The 23,367-nt window shown below is 47.6% G+C and overlaps 1 protein-coding gene across 1 annotated transcript; it reads left to right on the plus strand.

The window, feature by feature from the left end:
• The first annotated feature begins 5,094 nt into the window (after window positions 1-5,094).
• On the plus strand, window positions 5,095-21,996 carry tm4sf4 (transmembrane 4 L six family member 4). The gene is made up of 5 exons (XM_038817459.1): window positions 5,095-5,459; window positions 5,961-6,050; window positions 12,423-12,562; window positions 19,550-19,734; window positions 21,696-21,996. The coding sequence occupies exons 1-5, from the start codon at window positions 5,283-5,285 to the stop codon at window positions 21,698-21,700; spliced, it is 597 nt and encodes a 198-aa protein (XP_038673387.1). The 5' UTR covers window positions 5,095-5,282; the 3' UTR covers window positions 21,701-21,996.
• Window positions 21,997-23,367: the final 1,371 nt, after the last annotated feature.

A 23,367-nucleotide genomic window follows, 5' to 3' on the forward strand; every position in this document is an offset into this window, starting at 1 on the left:
AAATCTGGTCCACGTTCTCCAAAAGGCTCTTCTCAACAGAGCTTCCGCTTCACTTTTACCAGGAAATCCAGTCCAGGGTTTTACACCAACCCCTTTCAGGATTCCTTGGTCTTGAAGGCTTCTGTACAAACACTGCGGTGCAGCCAATACTGTCTTCCCAATTACTTTAAAATGTGTTTCCAGACTGTAGTAAGACATTCCAAACTTTAGGATAACTTTAAAATCCTTTGGATCAGTATAAATACCTTAAGAAACCTATCTTCTTATCAGCTGATTCCTTCTTAGCTTTGACTGGGTTGCCCATGAACAGTATCCTGTGCTAATTTCAGGTTCCTAGAACAAACTGTCTTTTAGTTCCATTGGAGCTTGCTTTCTTACACATTACTCCATTTTACAACTTTCCCTGCTTAAGCAGAGCTATGAGGGCTGCTGTCTCACCCTCTCCCTGTCTCCATCTGCTGAGGCATTCAGTTTTTTAAAAACTAAGAACAAAGGAAAGCCTTTTGAAATCCTGACACTGCCCCGGTTGCTAAGCAACCACTTATCCTTCTCTATGCTTCGATTTATTTTTCACGCCTGTAATAATTTGCTGTCACAAGTAGGCTTATATTAATACTGCAATGAAGTTACTGTGAAAAGCCCCTAGTCGCCAGATTCCGGCGCCTGCTCGGGCGCACTGAGGGTGGAATTCAGAATGTCCAAATTACCTAACAAGCACATCTTTCAGGACTTGTGCCAGGAAACCGGAGCACCCGGAGGAAACCCACGCAGACACAGGGAGAATGTGCAGACTCCGCACAGACAGTGACCCAAGCCGGGTATCGAACCTGGGACCATGGCGTTGTGAAGCAACAGTGCTCACAACGGTGCTACCGTGCCACCTTAGCCCTCTCTAAGCACAATAAATTCCGAGTTTGAATTGAACCTAACCCCCACACATACAGAGACCTTTATCCAGCATAATCCAGCTATAGGTCCCTTCCAGGCACAGAAACATTAAATTAAACCCACCTAAAACTAGACCTTATTTCTACTGTTTACCCATATAAATCCCTTAAAACTATCTTTGTTTCCCTAACACTTTCTTTCTACAATAAACAGCCATCGCCTTGCATTAGAATGTGGAAACTCATCACACTCATATGCACTGGTTTTGAAGTGAAAATTCAATTGTGCAAAGTTGACTGCTTATGTAAGCATTCTGCTCGTGGCATCTTTTATTCCTTGTGCATGAATATTGGTTACAATCCCTTTTAAATAAATTCATATTAGTTTCATTCATTTTTATTTCCTTATGCAGGTATCCCTCTCCCATTCTGGTTAGTTGCTGCCATCTCCGTTTCTGTAGCAGCTTCTCCTGCGATGGATGTGAATGTGTGTCAATAAGTGTTGAGTATTTGAGTGATGTGGCTGTCATGGTTGAATAGCTGGCAATATGTGCAACCTGTGAGGTTGCAGCGCTAATTCTGTGAGGCTGCAGTGTAGCCCAGGAATGTAAGGTTTAAGTCCTGTTTGGCAGAGGTTACTGAGGTGAATGGTGGGATTTAGGCTGGACATACAGTTAGTGGGATGTGGCATTTCTGACCTTGACCACATCTGCAAGGTCAATAAACCTCTTCCGGCACTGCATCCAGGTAGTCTGGGCTAGAGTCCTGGCATTAACCTCTGCTGCTACATTTTCCCATTGATTTCATTGAATGGCAGAATAGACACGAGGGACTCAATGGTTTACATCTGTTTTTCTGTCCTTCATTTCCTGCATTTGCAGTGTAGCGCTCCCACATTTGGCCATTCTTCTTCTTTGATAAATCTGAAATAAAACTATCATCTCAGATTATGAAATGAAAATCGCTTATTGTCACAAGCAGGCTTCAAATGACGTTACTGTGAAAAGTCCCTAGTCGCCGTATTCCGGCATCTGTTCGGGGAGGCTGGTACGGGAATTGAACCCGCGCTGCTGGCCTGCATTGGTCTGCTTTAAAAGCCAGCTATTTAGCCCTGTGCTAAACCAGCCCCTATGGGTAAACATTAGAAATAAGGTATGGTTTTAGGTGGGTTTAATTTAATGTTTCTGTGCCTGGAAGGGACCTATAGCGAGATTATACTGGATAAAGCCCAGATTAGAACCAGAGGGAAGTTATGGTGCTGAAAGAGGCCCATTCAGCCCATTTTGTCTGTGCTGGCCAAAAACAAGGAACAAGAAACTAGCCATTCATTTAAACCCCATTTTCATTATTGCAAAAATCTGTCTGGCTCATTAATATCTTTTGGGAAGGAAACCTACCATTCTTACCTAGCATGGGGCAGCACGGTAGCATTGTGGATAGCACAATTGCTTCACAGCTCCAGGGTCCCAGGTTCGATTCCGGCTTGGGTCACTGTCTGTGCGGAGTGTGCACATTCTCCCCGTGTGTGCGTGGGTTCTCTCCGGGTGCTCCGGTTTCCTCCCACAGTCCAAAGATGTGCAGGTTAGGTGGATTGGCCAGGCTAAATTGCCCTTAGTGTTGGGTGGGGTTACTGGGTTATAGGGATAGGGTGGAGGTGTTAACCTTGGGTAGGGTGCTCTTTCCAGGACCCGGTGCAGACTCGATGGGCCGAATGGCCTCCTTCTGCACTGTAAATTCTATGTAAAGAGAAGGACTCGGTGGATGATGAGTCTGGGGAAGGGTGTGTAGATAGTCTGGGTCACATTGAGATCAAAAAGGAGGTATTGGGTGTCTTGAAAAACATTAATGTAGATTAGTCCCCCAGAGCCCAATGGGATCTACCCCAGTATACTGAGGGACACAAGAGAGGAAATTTGCTTGGACCTTCACAGAAATCATTGTATCCTCACTGACTCCAGGTGAGGTTCCGGAGGATTGGAGAAAAGCTGACGTTCCTTTGTTTAAGAAGGGTTGCAAGGATAATCCAAGAAATTACAGGCTAGTGAGCCTTACGTCAATGGTAGGGAAATTATTGGAGAGGATTCTTCGCGACAGGGTTTACTCCCATTTGGAAGAAAGTGGGCATATTAGCGAGAGGCAGTATGCTTTTGTGAAGGGAAAGTCGTGTCTCACTAACTTGATCGAGTTTTTCGAGGAAGTGACGGAGGTGATTGATGAGGGTAGGGCAGTCATGTTGTCGAGATGGACTTCAGTAAGGCCTTGGACAAGGTCCCTCATGGCAGACTGGTACAGAAGGTGAAGTCGCATAGGATCAGAGGTGAGTCGGCGAGATGGATACAGAACTGGCTTGGTCACAGATTACAGAGGATAGCAGTGGAAGGGTGCTTTTCTGAATGGAGGGCTGTGACTAATGGTGTTCCTCAGGCATCAATGCTGGAACCTTTTTCTGTTTGTAGTATATATAAGTGATTTGGAGGAAAATGTAGCTGGTCTGATTAGTAAGTTTGTAGACGACACAAAGGTTTGTGGAGTAGCAAATAGTGATGAGGACTGTCAGAGGATACAGCAGGATATAGATCGGTTGGAGACTTGGGCGGGGAGATGGCAGATGGAGTTTAATCCGGATAAATGTGAAATAATGCATTTTCGAAGGTGGGAAATAAACAGTAAATGGTGGAACCCTTAAGAGTACTGACAGGCAGGAGGATCTGGGTGTACGAATCTACAGGTCACTGAAAGTGACAACACTGGTGAAGAAGGTAGTCAAGAAGGCATACGGCATGCTTGCCTTCATCAGCCGGGGCATTGAGTATAAAAATTGGCAAGTCATGCTGCAGCTGTATAGAACCTTGGTTAGACCACACTATACAATTCTGGCCGCTACACTACCAGAAGGATGGGGAGGCTTTGGAGAGGGCACAGAAGAGGTTTACCAGGATATTGCCTGGTATGGAGGGCATTAGCTATGAGGAGCGGTTTGATAAACCCAGCTTGTTCTCACTGGAACAGTGGAGGTTGAGGGGTGACCTGATAGAAGTCTACAAAATGAAGAGGGGTTTGGACAGAGTGGATAGTCAAAAACATTTTCCCAGGGTGGAAGAGTCAATTACTAGGAAACATAGGTTTAAGGAGCAAAAATGCAGAGGAGATGTGCGAGGGACGTATTTTACACAGAGGGCAGTGGGTGCCTGGAACTTGCTGCCGGAGGGAGTTGGTGGAAGCAGGGATGATAGCGACATTTAATGGGTGCGTTGACAAATACATGAATAGGATGGGAATAGAGGGATACGGACCCCGGAAGGGTAGAAGGTTTTCAATTAGTTGGGCAGTATGGTCGGCGCAGGCTTGGAGGGCCGAAGGACCTGTTCCTGTGCCGGACTTTTCTTTGTTCTTTGGAAAACATGTGACTCCAGATCGACAGCAATCTTGACTGCCCTCTGAAATGGGCGAGAAAGCCAATCAGTTGTATCAAACTGCTACAAACAAAAAACTGTGGGTGTAGCTGCACCACATAGACGGCAGCGGTTCAAGCTGCAGCGCCTTCAATGGGGCAATTAGGGATGGGCAATAAACGCTCGCCTAGCTGGCGACCCACACATTCTGAGAATAAATGAACAAGATTTAATTGAAGATGGTCAGCACGGCCGAATGGTAGTAATATTTTATCCATTTTTATTAAGGCTGAAGAATCTCCCCAAAATCTGGCAAAAATCAAAAGGTAGCCCCCTGAGTCTGAATGTGCTCTCCAACTTTGTTCTCTGGCTTGCGGAACCAACACAAATATTGACTCATTCGCCTCCCGTAGCAGATCATTGGAATTTTAAAGCATCATTTTTAACTCAACCTCAAACAACCTTATGAAGTATCTTCAAACTCGGGCAGCAGGGTGGGGAAGCGAGTGAGATAAAGCTTAAAGGATGTTTTTCAAGTGTTGAATGATTCATGTATGTGTGTGTATCTGTTCAGGAGGAGCCCCGCATTGGCTCTTATTGGTTCATTACAGGTTTGCGCCAAGGGGCCTCATGAACCCTGAGTGTAACTCGGACCTGTGGTGAATTATTAACAGCACAAGATAGTTGTCATGGTGAATGAGGGCCTGTTGAGTCCTCTCTCCACACACCCCACTCCCCTTTGCTCCACGTAACCCAGGTTAATGTCATCAGTATCTGATCAGGGGGCGGCCGTATATATATACATATGTAAACTCTGCCAGGGTTCAATGACTGCGTCGCTATTACCGGTGCTGCATCCAGCTGGGAAGTAACGGATTTCCTCCTCCCCGTGTTTTTTTCTTTTGTTGGTTAATTTCGTTCGTTATTTCCCTCCCCGTTTGGTGCAGACTCAGGGGGCTGAAATTAACACCGGCGCTGAAAGTGACCCACCCCAGTCGGTGCCATGTGCTACGGGAAATGTGCCAGGTGCCTGGGCATCACCCTCATCCCTCTGGCCCTTACCTGCATCATTTTGAACACTCTGCTTTTCTTCCCGAATGGAGAGACGGGCTACAACACTCCGGAGCAACTGGCGGAGACCGTCTGGTGTTTCAGTGGGATAATAGGATCCGGATTGCTGGTAAAATATCGCCCTTTCTTTCGAAAGTTGTCCTATTTTGCGGAGGGCGCGATGGGGGTTTTGGGGTTGATCCGAGTTTCCGTCACTGCGCCTCTCTCAAGTAGGGGGTGTAGAAACTTCAGAAGATCACAGAGCCGTCGGAGCGCAGAAGGAGGCCATTCGGCCCATCGTTTCTCCAATCCCAGCACCATGGCTGAGTGCCATAGTGTCATTCCCCTGCCTCCCCCCCGCCCCCCTCTCCCCAATATCATCACCCTGAATGCCTCCATTGAAATTTTGGTCCAAGATCATTTGGTTGGTATTAAAGTCACCAACAAAGGCAGCTTCTGCAATCAATACTTTATTGTAATGTTCTTGTAAAACATATTTCTGATTGCGCCCGTACAATTTCAATTTGTCCTCCTCCATTTGCTGTTATTCCCTCTTATCAGGCATTGTTTAACTGCAAGGATATTTTTATTGACCGATATCTAATATTTATCTTTGTTGAAATGAGGGCAGATGGTGTTCCCGATTCTGGTGTTTATGGGAATGGAAAATAACGATTGCTGTGGCTGCTGTGGAAATGAAAACTGCGGCAAACGATTTGCGGTAAGATTTGCAACAATCGCCTGAACTTCCGCTACTTTTCACTTTTTAAAAAAATGCCTCCCTCCCCTCTCTCTGGTTTCTGCCAATGTCGAACCCTGTGGAAGATCAATAGAGGAAGACCTGTTCTGTGAAGAAATGGGAGGGGTATAAGAAGCGACTATATGTTGCACAAGTGGTTAGCACTGCTGCCTCACTGCCCCAGGGACCCGGGTTCAATTCCAGTCTTGGGTGAATGTGCGGAGTTTGCACTTTCTCCCCGTGTCTGCGTGTGTTTCCTCCGGATGCTCCAGTTTCCTCCCACGGTCAAAAGATGTGCAGGTTGGGGGAATTGGCCAGACTAAATTGCCCCTTAGTGTCCAAAGATTAGATGGGGTTTCGGGGTTGGGACAGGGGAGTTGGCCTGGGTATGGACCTCTTTCAGAGGGTCGGTGCAGACTCGATGGGCCAAATGGCCTCCTTTTGCACTGTAGAGATTCTTTGCCGGAACCCTGTACCGCCATTTCAGGCAGATTGGTAATGAGGGTCAGTCTGAATCTTGGGCCCTAATCATTCACTTCAAGGGGAAGATTTGCTCTGGTTCCCCAACATAACAAATTCAAGAAGACCCTGGCCCACCTAGTTTGCCTTCTCCCATCCAAGCCGTTACATGATACAGTGATAACAACGCTGTTCATTCATCATACCCTATCAATAACTGCACAGAGAATGTTGACAGGACTTTTTCCAGAAATGGGGGGCACGATTCTCCCAAAACAGGAGAAATCGTAAGGCTGGCGTCAAACCCGAGCGGGTTTGACGCCAGCGCGCCCCTTCCCGACCGGGAACCGATTCTGGTCCCCGGTCGGGGCTAGCAGCCCGACGGCGCAAGCTCCGGCATCACGGGCTTAACGAATTTCGTTAAGCCCGCTTGCCGGAGTTAGCGCCGGCTGACGCGTCATATGACGTCAGCCGCGCATGCGCGGATGACGTCATCGCGTATTTGCGCGAAACCCGCGCATGCGCGGGCCGGGATGCCCCTCAGCCGCCCCGCGAATGGATACTGCGGGGGCGGCGGAAGGACAAATAGTGCGCGGGCATCAGGCCCATGGCACCCTTGGCACGGCCGTGGTACTGCCGTGCCAATCGGTGCCATGGTTATAAAAAGCGAGTTGTTCCCGCCGTTTTTACGAACGGCCAGACCAGGTCTGTTTGCCGTTCGTAAAAACAGCGTAAAGGGATGGGACTTCGGCCCATCGAACAGCTGTGAATCGCTGCCGGCCGTAAAAAAACGGCGGCAGCAATTCGTGTCGGGAGTTGGGCGGGGGGGGGGGAGAATAGCGGGAGGGCGGGAAAAATGTCGGGAAGGCCCTCCCGCTATTCTCCGACCCGTCGTGGTGGTTGGAGAATTTCGCCCGGGGGGTTTCCCTTATGAATAAAGGTTGAACAGGTTGTTTAAAACTTAGAAGAATGAGAGATGAAATGAAATGAAATGAAAATCGCTTATTGTCACAAGTAGGCTTCAATGAAGTTACTGTGAAAAGCCCCTAGTCGCCACATTCCGGCGCCTGTTCGGGGAGGCTGTTACGGGAATGATGATCTTAATGAGACAAATAAGATCCTGAGGAGATTTGGTCGGGGTTATTTTCTACAGTACTAGAACCAGGCATGGGCAGTTTATAAGTGGCCCAGTGTTTATGACGGTGATGAAGAGAATTTTGTTCAGAGGGTGGTCAGTCTGTGGAATTCTCTTCATTTGAAAGCAGTGGAGGCCTGGTCATTGAATTTATTCTAGGCTGAGATTTCTGATAAACAGGGGAGTTAAGGGTCTTGAGGGGGTGGGATGGCAATGCCAAAGGGGAGGTGAGACTCCAGATCAGCCATGGGGTTGGATTCTCTGCCTCCCTCCACCGGTAGTGGAGTTCCCGATGTGCAGAGAATCCAGTGTCGGGGGAAAAAAAACGGTTCAGCACCCATTTCCCATGTTCCGGTCCACCGCGAGTGGCAGCATCGAGGTTTGTGCCACGCACCACTGGAAGGATGGGACTGGATTCTCCACGCCTCTGTGATTCTCTGTTCCTCGAGGTCAGGAATCACGTGGGCGTTGATTGATACAAGTATTTCCCAGAGTGGCCCTGAGGTGGTGGACCTCGCAGTGGGCCAAGTCCATCGGAGTGTCCATCAGATCCACACTGCAAATCCTGCCCATCCCACTCCCCCCCCCCCCCCCCCCACCAGACCCGCCTCCACCGGGCCTCCTACTAGACCCCCACCACAGACCCCACAGCAGAGATTATCCCAAAACAAAGAGCCGCACATAACAGAGAGCCCCCCATAACAGAGACCCTCATAGAACATACAGTGCAGAAGGAAGCCATTCGGCCCATCGAGTCTGCACCGACCCACTTACGCCCTCACTTCCACCCTATCCCCGTAACCCAATAACCTCTCCTAACCTTTTTGGTCACTAAGGGCAATTTAGCGTGGCCAATCCACCTAACCCGCACGTCTTTGGACTGTGGGAGGAAACCGGAGCATCCGGAGGAAACCCACGCAGACACGGGGAGAACGTGCAGGCTCTGCACAGACAGTGACCCAGAGGGGAATTGAACCTGGGACCCTGGTGCTGTGAAGCCACAGTGCTATCCACGTGCTACCAGTCACTCTTGCCTTGAAGCGAAAGAGCAGTCCAGATAAAAACTGAAAAACTCACTGCTTGAAAACTCACCTTTCCCCTAAAGCTGCTGCCTCAGGCTGAGAAAGCAGCAGCTGTATCCTCATAGAAAGCAAAAACCACTCAGATCCTTTAATCTGCAAGGCTTCTCTGCACTTCAAAGAGAAAAAGCTTTAATAGGCTGCAAATTGATAGCTTCCAGATAGCTAGGTGTTTGGATTGTTTAATTTCATTTCCCTTCACATTTGAATGGGTCTTAAGTACGCTGCTTTGAACCTGATCGCAATGTTACAAACATCTAGGAGTTTAAGTGCTTTCACTTTCGCTTTTTCTCAGCAGAAAGCACCTTAATTGCTTTTGCTGTGCACATAAACTGTCAATCATAACTAGATTTTTATAAACATTGCGGCCGCCCACTCAAAATGGCGGCCTGATAGAGGGTGGGGTGGAGATTCAAGCCTGCCCTCCTGAACAATGCCAGGGATGAGGTGGCAGAGGCAGTCAGTGCTGCCAACATCACCTGGAGGACCAGCACGCAATGCCGGAAGAAGATGACTGATCTCTATAGGGTAGCTCAGCTGAGTCACCACTTCTGTGCCCCTGGCATCGCTCCCATCCCTCACCCCTCACATCTGCCCCCAATCCCCTAGAGGCCAACAACGCCCCACCTGCCTGCATCTTACAACCCGCCCTCCACCATACCCCAACTCTTTGGTGAGGAGGCGTGACCTCACATACCTCCAGATAACAGACCCCTCTGTAAAACTTGCCTCCCAGGGTCTGACCATGTCCTTTCTGTGGTGTCAGGAATGCGTGGTATCCAGGCCAACATTGAAAGGGTGGCGTCCGTGGTGGCGTTCTTGTCTGGGGCAAGATGTCAGAGTCAATGGTCATGACGTCCAAGGCTTGGAGCACACTGTGCTCTCGATGGTGGAGGTGCAGGACACCAGAGCTCAGTCAGAAGCGGTCATGCGCCGGGTGCTGATGGACACTGCAACGGCGCTCCGGAGCTTAGCCCAGTCACAAAGGGTCATGGCTGAGGGCCTCGAATCATCGCCGGCCCTTGGAAAGAGCACCCTACTTAAGCCCACACCTCCACCCTAACCCAGTAACCCCACCTGAACCTTTTTGAACACTAAGGGAAATTTAGCATGGCCAATCCATCCAGCCTGCACATCTTTGGACGTGTGGGAGGAAACCGGAGCACCCGGCGGAAACCCACACAGACACAGGGAGAACGCGCAGGCTCCACACAGACAGTGACCCAGAGGGGAATCGATCTTGGGACCCTGGAGCTGTGGTGCAACTGTGGTAACCACTGTGCCACCATGCAGCCCAGGAAGTGAAACACTGAGGGAGAGGGAAGGTGGAGTGAAAGGTAGAGAGAAGGAAGGTGGAGAGAAAGATAGAGAGAGGGAAGGTGGAGAGAAAGACTGAGGGAGAGGGAAGGTGAAATGAAACACAGAGAGAGGGAAGGTGAAATGAAACACCGAGGGAAGGGGTGGAAGGACTGCAGGGGAGGGGAGGGCAGAATGGCTGAGGGAGAGGAAAGGGGTGAGAGGTTCAGGGGAAGGGGGATTCTCTTTGTGGGGGAGGTAATTAAGTGGGTTGGGGGGGTCACTGTCTGTGTGGAGTCTGCACGTTCTCCCCGTGTCAGCGTGGGTTTCCTCCGGGTGTTCCGGGTTCCTCCCACAGTCCAAAGATGTGCAGGTTAGGTGGTTTAGCCATGATAAATTGCCCTCAGTGTCCACAAGGTTGAGGTGGGTTTGCTGGGTTACGGGGATAGGGTGGAGGCCTGGGTTTAAGTCAGGTGTTATTTCCAAGAGCTGGTGCAGACTCGGTGGGCCGAATGGCCTCCTTCTGCTCTGTAATTTCTATAAAAAGAAGTTGGACAGGGCGTCTCAGATCATTCGTTAATCTTCGTTATCCAGGCTCAGCTTCCTTATCTAAGATGGGAACAGTTCAACTTTCTGGTATTTAGGGTCATAGATGTTTACACAAAGGAGTGGGCCATTCGGCCCATTTAGGCTGCACTCGCCCTTTGCTACAGAAATCTAAAACTAACTCCATCACCCTGCTTTCTCTTTCTGCGGATGGACCTTCTCTGCTTCAAGTACTGGTCTTATAAAACCCGGGCTGGTTTAGCTCAGTGGGCCAGACAGCTGATTTGTAATGCAGAACCAGGCATATTCCCATACCAGCTGCGAATTCTGAATTCTCTCTCTGTGTACCCAAACAGGCGCCAGAATGTGGCGAGAGAGGGTTTTCACAGTAACGTCATTGCAGTGTTAATGAAAACCTTGTGACAATTAAAAGATTATTATTATTTTGTGTTGAATAATTAATGCAATAGTCTCTGTCTCAATCATTTCCGGCAGCGAAACATTTTAACAAGACCAGCAAGGTTGGTTATAGGCGAAACCATTTACTACTATTTAACTACTTTGAACACCAGCTAGAATGGATCTCTTTCAGATTTTATAATATTAGCACTCAGAGCGTATATCAGAATTTAAGGACACACTTTGCCCAGTGAGTTTCAATCAATTAAGATTAAATGGCAGAAAATTGCAGTGGTGAAGTTCCGAACCCCATTATTAATACAGGCGAGTACAGGGAAGTCTGGAAAAGCTAGATACAGGGAGGCTTTGTCAACCTTAACAGCAGAGTCTCATTTCAATAACATCTGCCCAGTATGTGGCCAAATGTCCGCAAGAAACGGCAAGCGACCACTCAAGATCACAGTTAGGGTTTTCGAGGTTTGGACAGGGGGCAGGGGTTGGCTGAGTGAATGGGATTGTCGATGAGAATAGGGAGAGGCTGAAGGCTTCATTGTGAAGGCTGACAGGAAGAGCCTTTGCTCCTACTGGCCCACAAGGAGTGCTAAAAAGAGATGATCTTGTACTGACCTCAGGCACTCAGCACCTGCCATCTCAGATCCATTGCCAGGCAGCCAATGGCAGGGATCTTCCCCGACTTACAGTTAAGCTTAACTGACCGAGTGATGGTTCCTCATCGATGGCCTGATTTGGAATTGTGCTTTCTCCACTCCAGATCCCTGTCATGCCCGTAGGGTGGGTTTAACATCAATGCCCAAGGATCTGATACATGCTTCTGCTCCACAAAGTTCTGGATTGTGGTGGTAATCTCCCGGGGCTAATAGACAGAATTTACAAAGCAAGTCAATGACTGGCCAGAGCAGCAAAGTGTCCAACACAGGCTCATAGTTTAGTGACAACCTTTGTGCATTACTTCCTTGTTTTAAAGTTTGTAACAAAAAACATAACCTGAAAGTCGGACTCATTTAAAAGAACGTGGAATGGAATTCCTACAGTGCAGAAGAAGGCCATTCAGCCCATCGAGTCTGCACCAAGCCTCTGAAAGAGCACCCTACTACCTAGGCCCACGCCATCCCCCTATCCCTGGAATCCCAGCAAACCTTTTCAGAGGCTAAGGGCCAATTTAGCAAGGCCAGTCCACCTAACCTGCACATCTTTGGACTGTGGGAGGAAACCAGAGCACCCGGAGGAAACCCCAAGAGCTGCATCTAATTCCTTCTTGAAAAATAATGTTTTGGCCTCCACTACTTTCTGTGGTGAAGGAAACCAGAAATGGAGCATTATAGAGCGATTACTTTTTGACCTGATGTAACCTTGTTTTCTTCACTCTTAAGGTTTGTTAGCATCATATTTGAATTAATTTGTTGTTTTGCCTTTGTTTAGAATTTCTCCTCTATACTCTTTGCCGGGGTGGGTGTGGCAGGAGCTGCCTACTGTTTCATTGTGTCGGCTGTGGGACTCAATACAGGTCCAAAATGTACCACAATCAACAACAACAATTTCACCTACCCCTTTGTTGAAGGGTAAGAAGCATCACTCACTCAGACTCTCGTAGAATTGTCATTGTTGTATCGGTTAATTGAAATTCTAATTCCTCCAATGCTCCGAGGAATACTCTGTTTTTGACATTTCTCCAATGATACAGCTGTATAAACAATTTCTTAGTCATGGGGCTAGCTTCTGAACTTCGTTTGTGATCTTATTTTCAAAGCTTTTTCTCCAATGATCTAGTTATTAGGCACATGTGAAAATTGCAAGCCATTTTGCTGATCTTAACTCCACTATCCACTCACAAATGATGAAATGCGAAACTATGGAATATTTTGTTGAGATATTCATTGAAAATGCAGTTTCCGTGGCACTGCCCCAATCTTAGGGCTGGGTTGTCGTGGATCAAGCCTTTAAAAATGTTCGACGGAATCTGGATGCGGAAGCCCATTTCTTGCAGATCCCATTTTTGCCTGCAAGGGAAAGGGGATGGGGGAGTGAATCAGGGAGGTAGAAAGCCCAAACTCAGAAGGGCCATTTGAACTTAGTGCTGAGTTCAAACAGACCCAATTTTGACTCTTCTAACGACCTTAACTCGGAATCTGGGAGTCATGAATTTATGAAGGAGGCAGGAGTGCTCATGAAGAGTGGATAATGTTTATTTAAATGCCATAATCTGACGTTATTTAAATCCCCACCCTTTAAAAAGGTAAGAAAACAGGCTTCAGCTGTCAGAGACACCTGCTGCAAGAATGCATTTACTGACCGGCCAGATGATGTCGCTTAGAAAAAAAACATTAGCCATCTGTTCCTGCAGCCTCAATAGACTTCATTGTTGACATTTTCCAAGGGCTATTATTAGAGTGGATGCCATTATGAATGCTTGGCTGAAGTTCAAAAGCTCCAAAGTCATTTATCTCAGCAAGGAGTTTGGCTCACATTTCGATTGACAGTTCTAAGAGACTATTAAAGAATTAGCTGGCTGCGATGTGGGTTGTGCATAGAAATGTGTTTGTTTTTACAATAAATTGACTATTCAAAGAGACTTAAAATCTTTGAATGCATTTCATTAATGAGGATTTAAGTATCAAATGAAGGAGTATGTGTTCTTAGATTGTTAGAAGATTTTTTTTTCATCTCTACATGGCTCCTGAGGTCTACCCAATATGGATGTTGGTGAGTGGTCATGAAGGTGGCAGGGAGGTCATGAAAGTGCATGGGGTGGGTGCGAAAGTGAGGGCGAGAAAGCCTAACATCATTTTATAACATGGTATTCACCCCCATTATTCCAAAATAAAATGAAACCCAGTCAGAAGTGATGCAATGCACCTTTGGCTCTATACTCCAGACAGTTAAAAAGTTTAGTAATATTTGAGTACAGTGGTCCATAAGACCATAAGACATAGGAGCAGAATTAGGCCACTCGGCCCATTGAATCTGCTCCGCCATTCAATGGTGGCTGATATTTTTCTCATCCCCATTCTCCTGCCTTCTCCCCATAACCCCTGATCCCCTTATTGATCAAGAACTTATCTATCTCTGTTTTAAAGATACTCAGTGATTTAGCCTTCACAGCCTTCTGCGGCAAAGAGTTTGATAGATTCACCACCCTCTGACTGAAGAAATTCCTCCTCATTTCTGTTATAAAGGATCGTCCCTTTAGTCTGAGATTGTGTCCTCTGCTTCTAGTTTTTCCGACAAGTGGAAACATTCTCTCCATGTCCACTCTATCCAGGCCTCGCAGTACCCTGTAAGTTTCAATAAGATCCCCCCTCACCCTTATAAACTCCAACGAGTACAGACCAAGAGTCCTCAACCGTTCCTCATACGACAAGTTCTTCATTCCAGGGATCATTCTTGTGAACCTCCTCTGGACCCTTTCCAAGGCCAGCACATCTTTCCTTAGTCACGGGCCCAAAACTGCTCACAATGCTCCAAATGGGGTCTGACCAGAGCCTTATACAGCTTCAGAAGTACATCCCTGGTCTTGTATTCCAGCCCTCTTGATATAATTGCTAACATTAGATTTGCCTTCCTAACTGCCGACTGAACCTGCACGTTTGACCTTAAAACCTGATCCAGGTCTTTCAATCTCCAGGGGGTTGTACCCCGGAGGTACCCCCCCCCCCCCCCCCCCCCCACCAATCCCTGAGGCACCCCTGGAAAATGAGCTGGGGGACCCTCATGCAAGGATTGCATACGAATTGCTGAGCAAGTTTAATCTTGCAATGGGCAATTACCCTGCATCTTCGACCCTCCAAATCTCTGATTAAAAACAAAAACCTTGGGTGATTCCAACTCTTTTAGCAGAATAGTTACCCAGAAAGGTTGTAAGGATCAAAAACATTTCTAACTTCTGGGCAACAATAGAACTGACCATCCCTGTCATTACCATCCCTACCTTCCCCACCCCCCCCCCCCCACCCCCCCCCCCCCCCCCAAAACACACACACACTGGGCCCCCTGACTACCTCCCAAACCCACACAATCAAAATTACAGCCCCACCCCTGACTGCCAATCAGTCTCCATGCCAGCCGCTGATTACCCCAATCCTCAAACTACCACCCCCATCCCCCAGCTACCACCCAAACCCTCATCCTCACATCCCAGACTAATGTCCCCACCCCAATCCCTGCCTACAGCCCCCCGGCTACCCCCTCAACTCCTGCCCTCACATGCTGACTACTTTCCTGGCCACCCCAGCAACCTTCCCACTCCGCAACTATTCTCTTAGCCTCCCGACCTCTGCCCCCAGCCATCGCCACACGCCTACTTTCCCCACAGCCAGACTACACTCAAGACTCACCAATCAGCCCCTACTCCGTCTACCCTCTCGACCACCTGACTAACCAAATGTCCTAACCCGTCCCCCCCACTCCCCACTCTCCTGACTGCCACTCGACACCCTCACTGCTCCACCCGACCCCGACCCTCGCTATTCTCTGGCCACCCTCCCAACCACCCGACAACCCACCCCAACTACGCTCCCAACTCGCCAGCTACCCCTCATGCCCCTGACTAGCCGACACCTCTCCAACTACAACCCATTCCACCATTTGACCAACCGACACCCCTTCATTCCTCAATCTCCACCTACCCCCACCTCCTGACCATCTGATCTCCTGACCCCCTCGACCCCTCCAACCACTGAACACCTGACACGCACCTGACCACCTCGGCCCCCAGACTAACCAAACCCCAACACCCCTTCCCTGACCCATCCTACCCACTTACCATAAACACTAACCTTCTCTCCTGTCATAGTGGATGGCACTTGAAACTTACCACTTTACGGCTTCTATTGCTGTAAAACGGGACCATGGCGTCATTCCCCTGATGGCGCTGTGCTTTTCATTGCTCACCAGGCCTGGGTCGGAAACTAAGGTAATTTAAAAATTCTCGGCCAGTGTTTAATTCGCTGCAAAGATTAAAAATAATAAATGGTCGTGTTGGCTCATTACATACGTCTGATAAGATTTGCGGTGAAGGTTATTGACCGCTTCCCATCTGTCGAAAAGAGTCAATGTTGACATCTGGGAGCAATTACACTCATATAATCTAAAAGGAGACAGTCATGTGATACTGTAACCTACAACAAACTGCTTCAGACAGTCCAGAAACACCGGGCCTCCTCCCAGATCCTGGTCAGACTTTTCTGGAAAGTTCCATTTCCTCCCCTTGTAATTTAATTCAAGTTGATCTTACAAAGAGGTGCCTTTCCCTGGCTGAGCTCGAGGACAATCAGTCAGACCCTCTTCCCATATACAATTTTTCTCTGACATGCATTTTTAATGCCTTGGTGAAGAGAACAGTGGGTGGAGTTTGCCCACAAATAGGCAGAGCAGCGCAGCGGGCAGGAAAAACAGTGCGAGGGCCGCCAGACCCAAAGGTGGCTTTCCCCGCCCTTTCATGGCTGACAAGAAAGAATGGCCGCATCCCGTGTTGTGGCGCTGGAGCCCGACCCGCCAGAAACTTTATTTTTCAAAGATCGGGGCGCCGCCTCTTAAAGGGCCTCCCGAGCCAAGAAATGAAAAATGGAACCCCCTCCCCCATTCACCCACAACAAACCCCGCCCCCACAGGGCAACCCTCCACAGAATTCCTCCCCCCATGGAAGAAAGTGCTAGGGGTCAGTGCCTGGGCATGATCCTTTCCCCTCTGAGCCATGCACTAAACTGAAGTCCTCTGGCGGGTTCTGCTCGCCGGGTGCACGTCCTGGGAGACCTGACTTGATTCACGCATGTCAACGTGAAAGGACAATCTAACTGGGAGTTTCTCATGCCTGATCGCTGGGATTCCTGTCACTTCATTGGTGGAAGTGGGGGGGGAAGACAATCGCAATGGGAAATCCCGTGGTTTGGGACTCCCACAGGATTTCCTGCTCCCGCTGTCGGTCCTGCCCAAAAATCCAACACCCGCTCCACCCCCCCCCCCCCCCCCCCCCCCCCCCTCAATTTTGGAAATCTCAACAGACTACTTCAGGTTCTAGTTTTAATTCCATGCAAGAGTTTCTCTATACTTTATAAGGTATTGTCAGTTCCTTCACTTCTCCTGTTACCAAACCAAGGTGTGCCACAGCTCTCAGGAATTCATTTGATTCTCCTCAGTGTCCTGCTCTTCTCTGTGATTTCCTGTGGCCCTATCCCTAGCATCTGACTAGGCAACCCTCCAATTCGCTGTAAGCATCTCATGTGGGCACCTCAGCTCAAGCATGGACCTCACATCTTTCTTACCCATGATGCCAAAATCAGACAACACCTTTTGCCTCTGATGACCCTTTGGTTTCTGATTTGTAGCTCTGGCAGATCTTTCTCTCTCTGCGTCTCTCAGACTTTCTTACAGGTTTCAATTAATCGCTTCTGCGGGAAAATACAGATAAACCCCCAAAACACCAAAAGATTCCTCCAGGCAATCTATCCCCATGGCAATATGGCATTCATGGGGACAGAGATTTACTGATTTACCTTTCAAAGCATCCCTTTGAATCTGTTAAATCATATTGAAAACTTAACCCCCTTAAGAAGATGACTGTAGACACCACAACTTCACCAGACTCCAAAAGGGTTAATAGAATCCCTTTAATGCAGCAGGAGACCATTTGGCCCATTGATTCTGCACCAACCCTCCAAAAGGGTATTCCAAATGTGGCCGAACCAAAGTCTTATACAACTGTAACATGACCTGCCAACTCTTGTACTCAATACCCCTTCCGATGAAGGAAAGCATGCCGTCTGCCTTCTTGACCACTCTATCGACCTGCGCAGCCACCTTCAGGGTACAATGGACCTGATCACCCAGATCTCTCTGGACATCAATTTTCCCCACGGCTTTTTCATTTACTGTATACACGTATTTACCGTATATTTGTTTGCATATCTTTTAATGTGACAGGGCAAGTTGTTAAAGCTGTTAAATATTAAAAGGGATCCTTATTTTATAAATAGAATCTTAGAGTGCAAAAGTAATTAAGCTCCGCTAAATCTTCATTGATCAATGGTTAGGCCACAGCTGGATTATTGTGCCAATTCTGGGCTCCACACTTGAAGGAAAGATGTCAAGGCCATGGAGAAGGTGCAGAGGAGACTTGCTAGATGGTCCCAGGGATGTGGAGAGACTGGGAAGCTAGGATTGTTCTCCTCGGAGAAGGCAGTTGAGTGGAGATTTAAGAGAGCTGTTTATATATGTGAAGGGTTTAGATAAAGCAGAGAGTGAAAATCTTCTCCATTTGCTGGAGGGTTGGTAACCAGAGAACACAGATTTAGGACTTAAAGAAAACAAAATGCAGCAGATGTGGGAAATCTGAAATCAAAACTGAAAATGCAGAAGATACTCAACAGGTCAGGCAGACTATGTGCAGCAGGAAACCACGTCAATGGTTCAGCTCAATGATATTTTATCAAGATGCTATTGTCATTGAAAGGTTATTAACACTATGTTCTGAGTTCTGTAAGCACGGGCTGGTTGAGTATGGTCAGTTCTTTGTTGCAAACAGCTGAAAAGTTGTGCTGTTTGACGTGTTGGCGTCTCAAAAGCTTGAGCCTCAGGTGAAGCTAGCTGTTTGATACTGCCACCATGTAGTAGCAACACGAGTGGCCGGGGCGGCTTGATGGCGCAGTGGTTAGCATTGCTGCCTCACAGCGCTGAGGACCCCGGTTCGATCCCGGCTCCGGGTTACTGTCCATGTGAAGTTTACACGTTCTCCCCGTGTCTGCCTGGGTCTCACCCCCACAACCCAAAGATGTGCAGGGTAGGTGCATGGAGCACGCTAAATTTCCCCTTAATCGGAAAAAAAAGAATTGGGTACTCTAAATTTTTACAAAAGCAATATGAGTAGTATTTGAAGAGGGTGTTGCAGTCAAGCCAAGAAAGGGGGCTCTGCGTACAACGTACATGAGTCATGTGGTATATGAATTTCAGTGCTGGTGTGATGCCAGATATGTAGGGCGAGCTGGTGGATCGTATCAAGCTGAGCGGCCCTTTGGCTGTTCCCAACAAATTAGAACCCTCTTCTCATGCGGTATGAATTGTTGTTCTCTTTGTGATTTGGCATTCTTCCAATTCTGTCCTGATGAGCTCAAGACAGCATCTCCTTTTTCAGCAATACTCAAATTCTATACTTCCAAACAACAGTTCATTACTTGTTTTTCTCTCTCTCCATTGTTGCTGCTTGAACTCCTGAGTGTATTCCAGCATTTTGGGGTTTAATTTAATTGGTGAAAGAACCAAAGTTCCGGGTTGGGGAGGTGTGGTGGGCGTGGGGGGGGGGGGGAGACGAGGAGAATATTTTCTTGCGGAGCCAAGTTGCTAATGAGCTGCCTGAAAGGGAGGAGGGTTCAATCGTAACTTTGAAAAGGATATTGAATCGACAGTGGAAAAGGAAGAATTGCAGTGAAGCAAAACTAATTGGCTAACCCCTTCAATGCGACAAGATACACCCAATGATCTGTTTCTGTGCAACACGTGTCTATAACTGAGTTTCTTGAGCTGTTTTCACTTTGTGTTTTGTCTCTTTCCTTTGGCAGCGATTACCTGGGGGACCACTCCATGTGGGATGTCTGCATAAAGCCCCCCAATATAGTCACCTGGCATGTCACAATGTTCTCCCTCCTGTTGGTGACAAGTGGAGTTCAGCTCGTTCTCTGTGGCATCCAAGTTGTCAATGGCCTGGTTGGGTTTATCTGTGGAGAGTGCAGCTGCTGTGGTTCAGGTAACCAAAGTCATTACTTTATCTTATCATAATCCTACCAGCCTTTTTTTAAATCCACACCAATTGATAAACCGTAGTAAAATAGGATAAAACAATAAAAGCAAATAGCTAGGACGGTCATGACGCTAACTATATCCGTGTGCCTTTGAGGCAAAGGCACTAAAATAAACCTTTCTCTCCAGGGAGGATCTCATCTGGTTATACTAGAAACAACCAGATTGCAATCGTACTGTGCGCTGATTAGTGGTTTACATTCGTTAACACAGTGCCACGTTCACCATTGCAGGAGAGAGTTTAACCCGCTTCAAATGAAGAGGTTTCTTTTTATTCTTTCCTGGACCACAGACAAGGCCAGTATTTGTTGCCCATCCCTAGTTGCTCTCGAACTGAGTAGCTTTTGCTGGGCCATTTCAGAGGACAGTTAAAGGTCAACCACATTACGGTGGGTCTGAAGTTGCGCGTAGGCCAGACCGTGTCCTTACAGGGCCTGAGGGAACCAGGTGGGTCTCGACAACAGTCAATGATAGTTGCCACGGTCATCGTTGCTTAGACTAGCTTTACCTTTCAGATTGATGGCAGCACGTTTCTGGCGGTTGAGGCAGCTCGCCATTGACTGCTGATGGGACTGTCCTGTTCCACCAATGTTTACAGCGTTTTGCGTGGTTTGCCTGACCCACCACCGGGCAATACCACCGGGCAACCCACCATCGGGCAACCCATCACTGGGCAACCCACCACCGGGCAACCCACCACCGGGCAACCCACCACCGGGCAACCCATCACCGGGCAACCCACCACTGGGCAACCCACCACTGGGCAACCCACCACCGGGCAACCCACCACCGGGCAACCCATCACCGGGCAACCCACCACCGGGCAACCCACCACCGGGCAACCCACCATCGGGCAACCCATCACTGGGCAACCCACCACCGGGCAACCCACCACCGGGCATCACCTTTGACAGGATTGGAAGATCCACCGGTGGAAAAAACAGTAAAATCCCACCCAATTATTTTTGATGACCTCCGAAACTGACTGCCTTTAGGAATGGTGAAATCAGATTCAATAATAATTTTCAGAAGGGAACTGGATATATATTTGAAAATGAAAGAAAAAACGTTAAGAGCAGGGTCAGTGGAAGTAGAGCTCTTTCAAAGAGCTGGCACAGATATGAGGGTTGAATGGCCTCCTTCAGTGCTTTATCATTCATTCTATTAATTTTTAATGTTGCAGTATCAAACTTTTGCGTCACAGTCAATTAAGCAGAAATATGTTCTGTCAGAAAGCTGCGGTAACCAATTTAATCTGCTCATGATTAATTGTTAGCGTGCCTCCAACGTAAAAATAATGGAGGTAGAATATCTTCAACCTCTCCCAATTTTCCAATGGATCTGATGTGGTTGGAAACTTGCTTTGTCTTATCCCAACTTCACTTGCCCTCACTCGCCTTTCCCATTGGGAGAATCCAGCTCTCCAAAAAGTCCCTGCTCAAAGATTGCAGATGTGTGCAATTTGAATTTTAAATGTGGCCTCTATATTTGGGTTAAATGGGCATAATCGCACCAACCTTCCCCAATTTTTAAACGGCCCCAATTGATATACAAGGTGTATTGAAGTCAGTGGAGATGAAAGTCAAGCGGGGAGTCTACTAGGTATCTGATTGGATGCCAAATACCTATGGCCAGCAGGCAATGGGGAATTCTCACTGGCGTGGATCCCTGTTAGGCCCCGGTATCCGGCACTGGGAAGTCGGCCGGGGGGGGGGGGGGGGGGGGGGGCACAAGCAAAGGATGGCCTGTGTCCCTGGCCTCCAAGTCTCACTTTTCTGCATTCCCCCTCCCTCCCCCCTTCCCCAACAAACCCTCCCCTACCAATCTTAGAGATAGCAATATCACAAATATCAATAAACTTTGTTTTGAAGATGGACCTTTCATTCCTCCATTTTTCTCTCTCCTTAGCCTAAGCGCCCTGCAAGGTAAAGCGGATTACACAAGGTGAGCAATAACTGAGACTAAGCAGCCGCAGGAACCTTTCTTTTGACTCTCTTTGCCACACGGGAATGCAATGACGATGAAGAAAAACACCCATGGACTTCATTTTGTCCCCCGAAAATATCTGCCAAACCCAGAACGTAGAAGCAAGTCTATCAGATTCGCAGGACATTCCTCGGGCAACGATTTTAAGAGGGGCATTAACCTTTTTTAGTTTTTAAGTAGTTTTAAAATAGAGAAATCTCATAAAATGTTGTGCTAAAACTCATTCCTGGGTCACTTCGCTGATTTCGCTTTCGCTCAAGAGCATCTGGCTGGCAAAAATGAATGTATTTGTAAAAACGTAAATGTAATTCTTCCACAAGTTAACTCATTAATATATGGCTCTGGGTTTAACTCTTCAACCCTCCATCTAAGGTGTAGAATAGGTGCAGTGTGTGAACAGCCGTGTATAAAAAGTGTCTAGATTATTCCTTTCCATCGATTTAAATGGATAGAAGCTCAGGTGGTTTACGTAACAGGTTATCTGCATTGTTTAACAGTTTAACACCTGGCGAGTGAGTTGAAAAATGTCTAGTCAAATTTCAACTTCTGCGTGAACACCCGGGGAATGCAAAGATGGTGGAAAGGGTCATTCATAGCGATTCCTTTTCTGTTGTCATCACATCTAGATTCTTACAAATCAGAATAGATGGGAAAGTCTCAGCTGACCAGGTAATGGACATGTCGATGATGGACCAAATGGCCTCCCTCTGTCTATTGTGATTCCGTGATTCTAAAGTGGGATTATGGTGAAACATAGTGCTGAGGCCGTTTGTGTATTCCTTTTTTAAAAATAAATTTAGAGTACCCAATTATTTTTCCCAATTAAGGGGCAATTTAGAGTGGCCAATCTACCTATCCTGCACATCTTTGGGTTGTGGGGGTGAAACCCACGCAGACACGGAGAGAACGTGCAAACTCCACACAGGGCCGGGATTCGAACCCGGGTCCTCAGCGCCGTAGGCAGCAATGCTAACCACTGTGCTGCCGTGCTGCCCCCGTTTGTGTATTCCTAAAGCAACAATGGGAAGCATCCTTAACTGAGCTTGGGTTAATGTGCAATTAGTCACTCAATCCATCCTGTTTTGTTTAAGAGAAATGATTAATTGATAGAAGTGTGTCTGATAGGTACTGTGTTATTAATATTGATTAATAAGGGGATCAGGGGTTATGGGGACAAGGCAGGAGAATGGGGATGAGAAACATATCAGTCATGATTGAATGGCGGAGCAGACTCGATGGGCCAAGTGGCCTAATTCTGCCTTATGGTATTATGGTTTGGAGGTGACCATCTGTACAAGACAGCTGTATGAAGACCAAAATCTGAAAATGTTGGAACACTCAACACATCAGGAAGTATCAATAGACACAACAGATGATGTAACATTTTAGATATTGGACTCTTCACCAGGACCAATACCATAAGACACAGAACACAAGAGAAGAGAGCAGGAGGAGACCGCATGGCTCATCGAGCCTCTTCGCTATTCAACACAATCATGGCTGATCTTGGGTTTCAACTCCATTTTCCTGTCCGTTCCCCATATCCCTTAATTCCCAGGGAGATTAAAAACCCGTCTGTCCCAGCCTTAAATAT

The sequence above is a fragment of the Scyliorhinus canicula genome, chromosome 13 (genome assembly GCF_902713615.1).
Source record: "Scyliorhinus canicula chromosome 13, sScyCan1.1, whole genome shotgun sequence".
Classification (NCBI taxonomy): domain Eukaryota; kingdom Metazoa; phylum Chordata; class Chondrichthyes; order Carcharhiniformes; family Scyliorhinidae; genus Scyliorhinus; species Scyliorhinus canicula.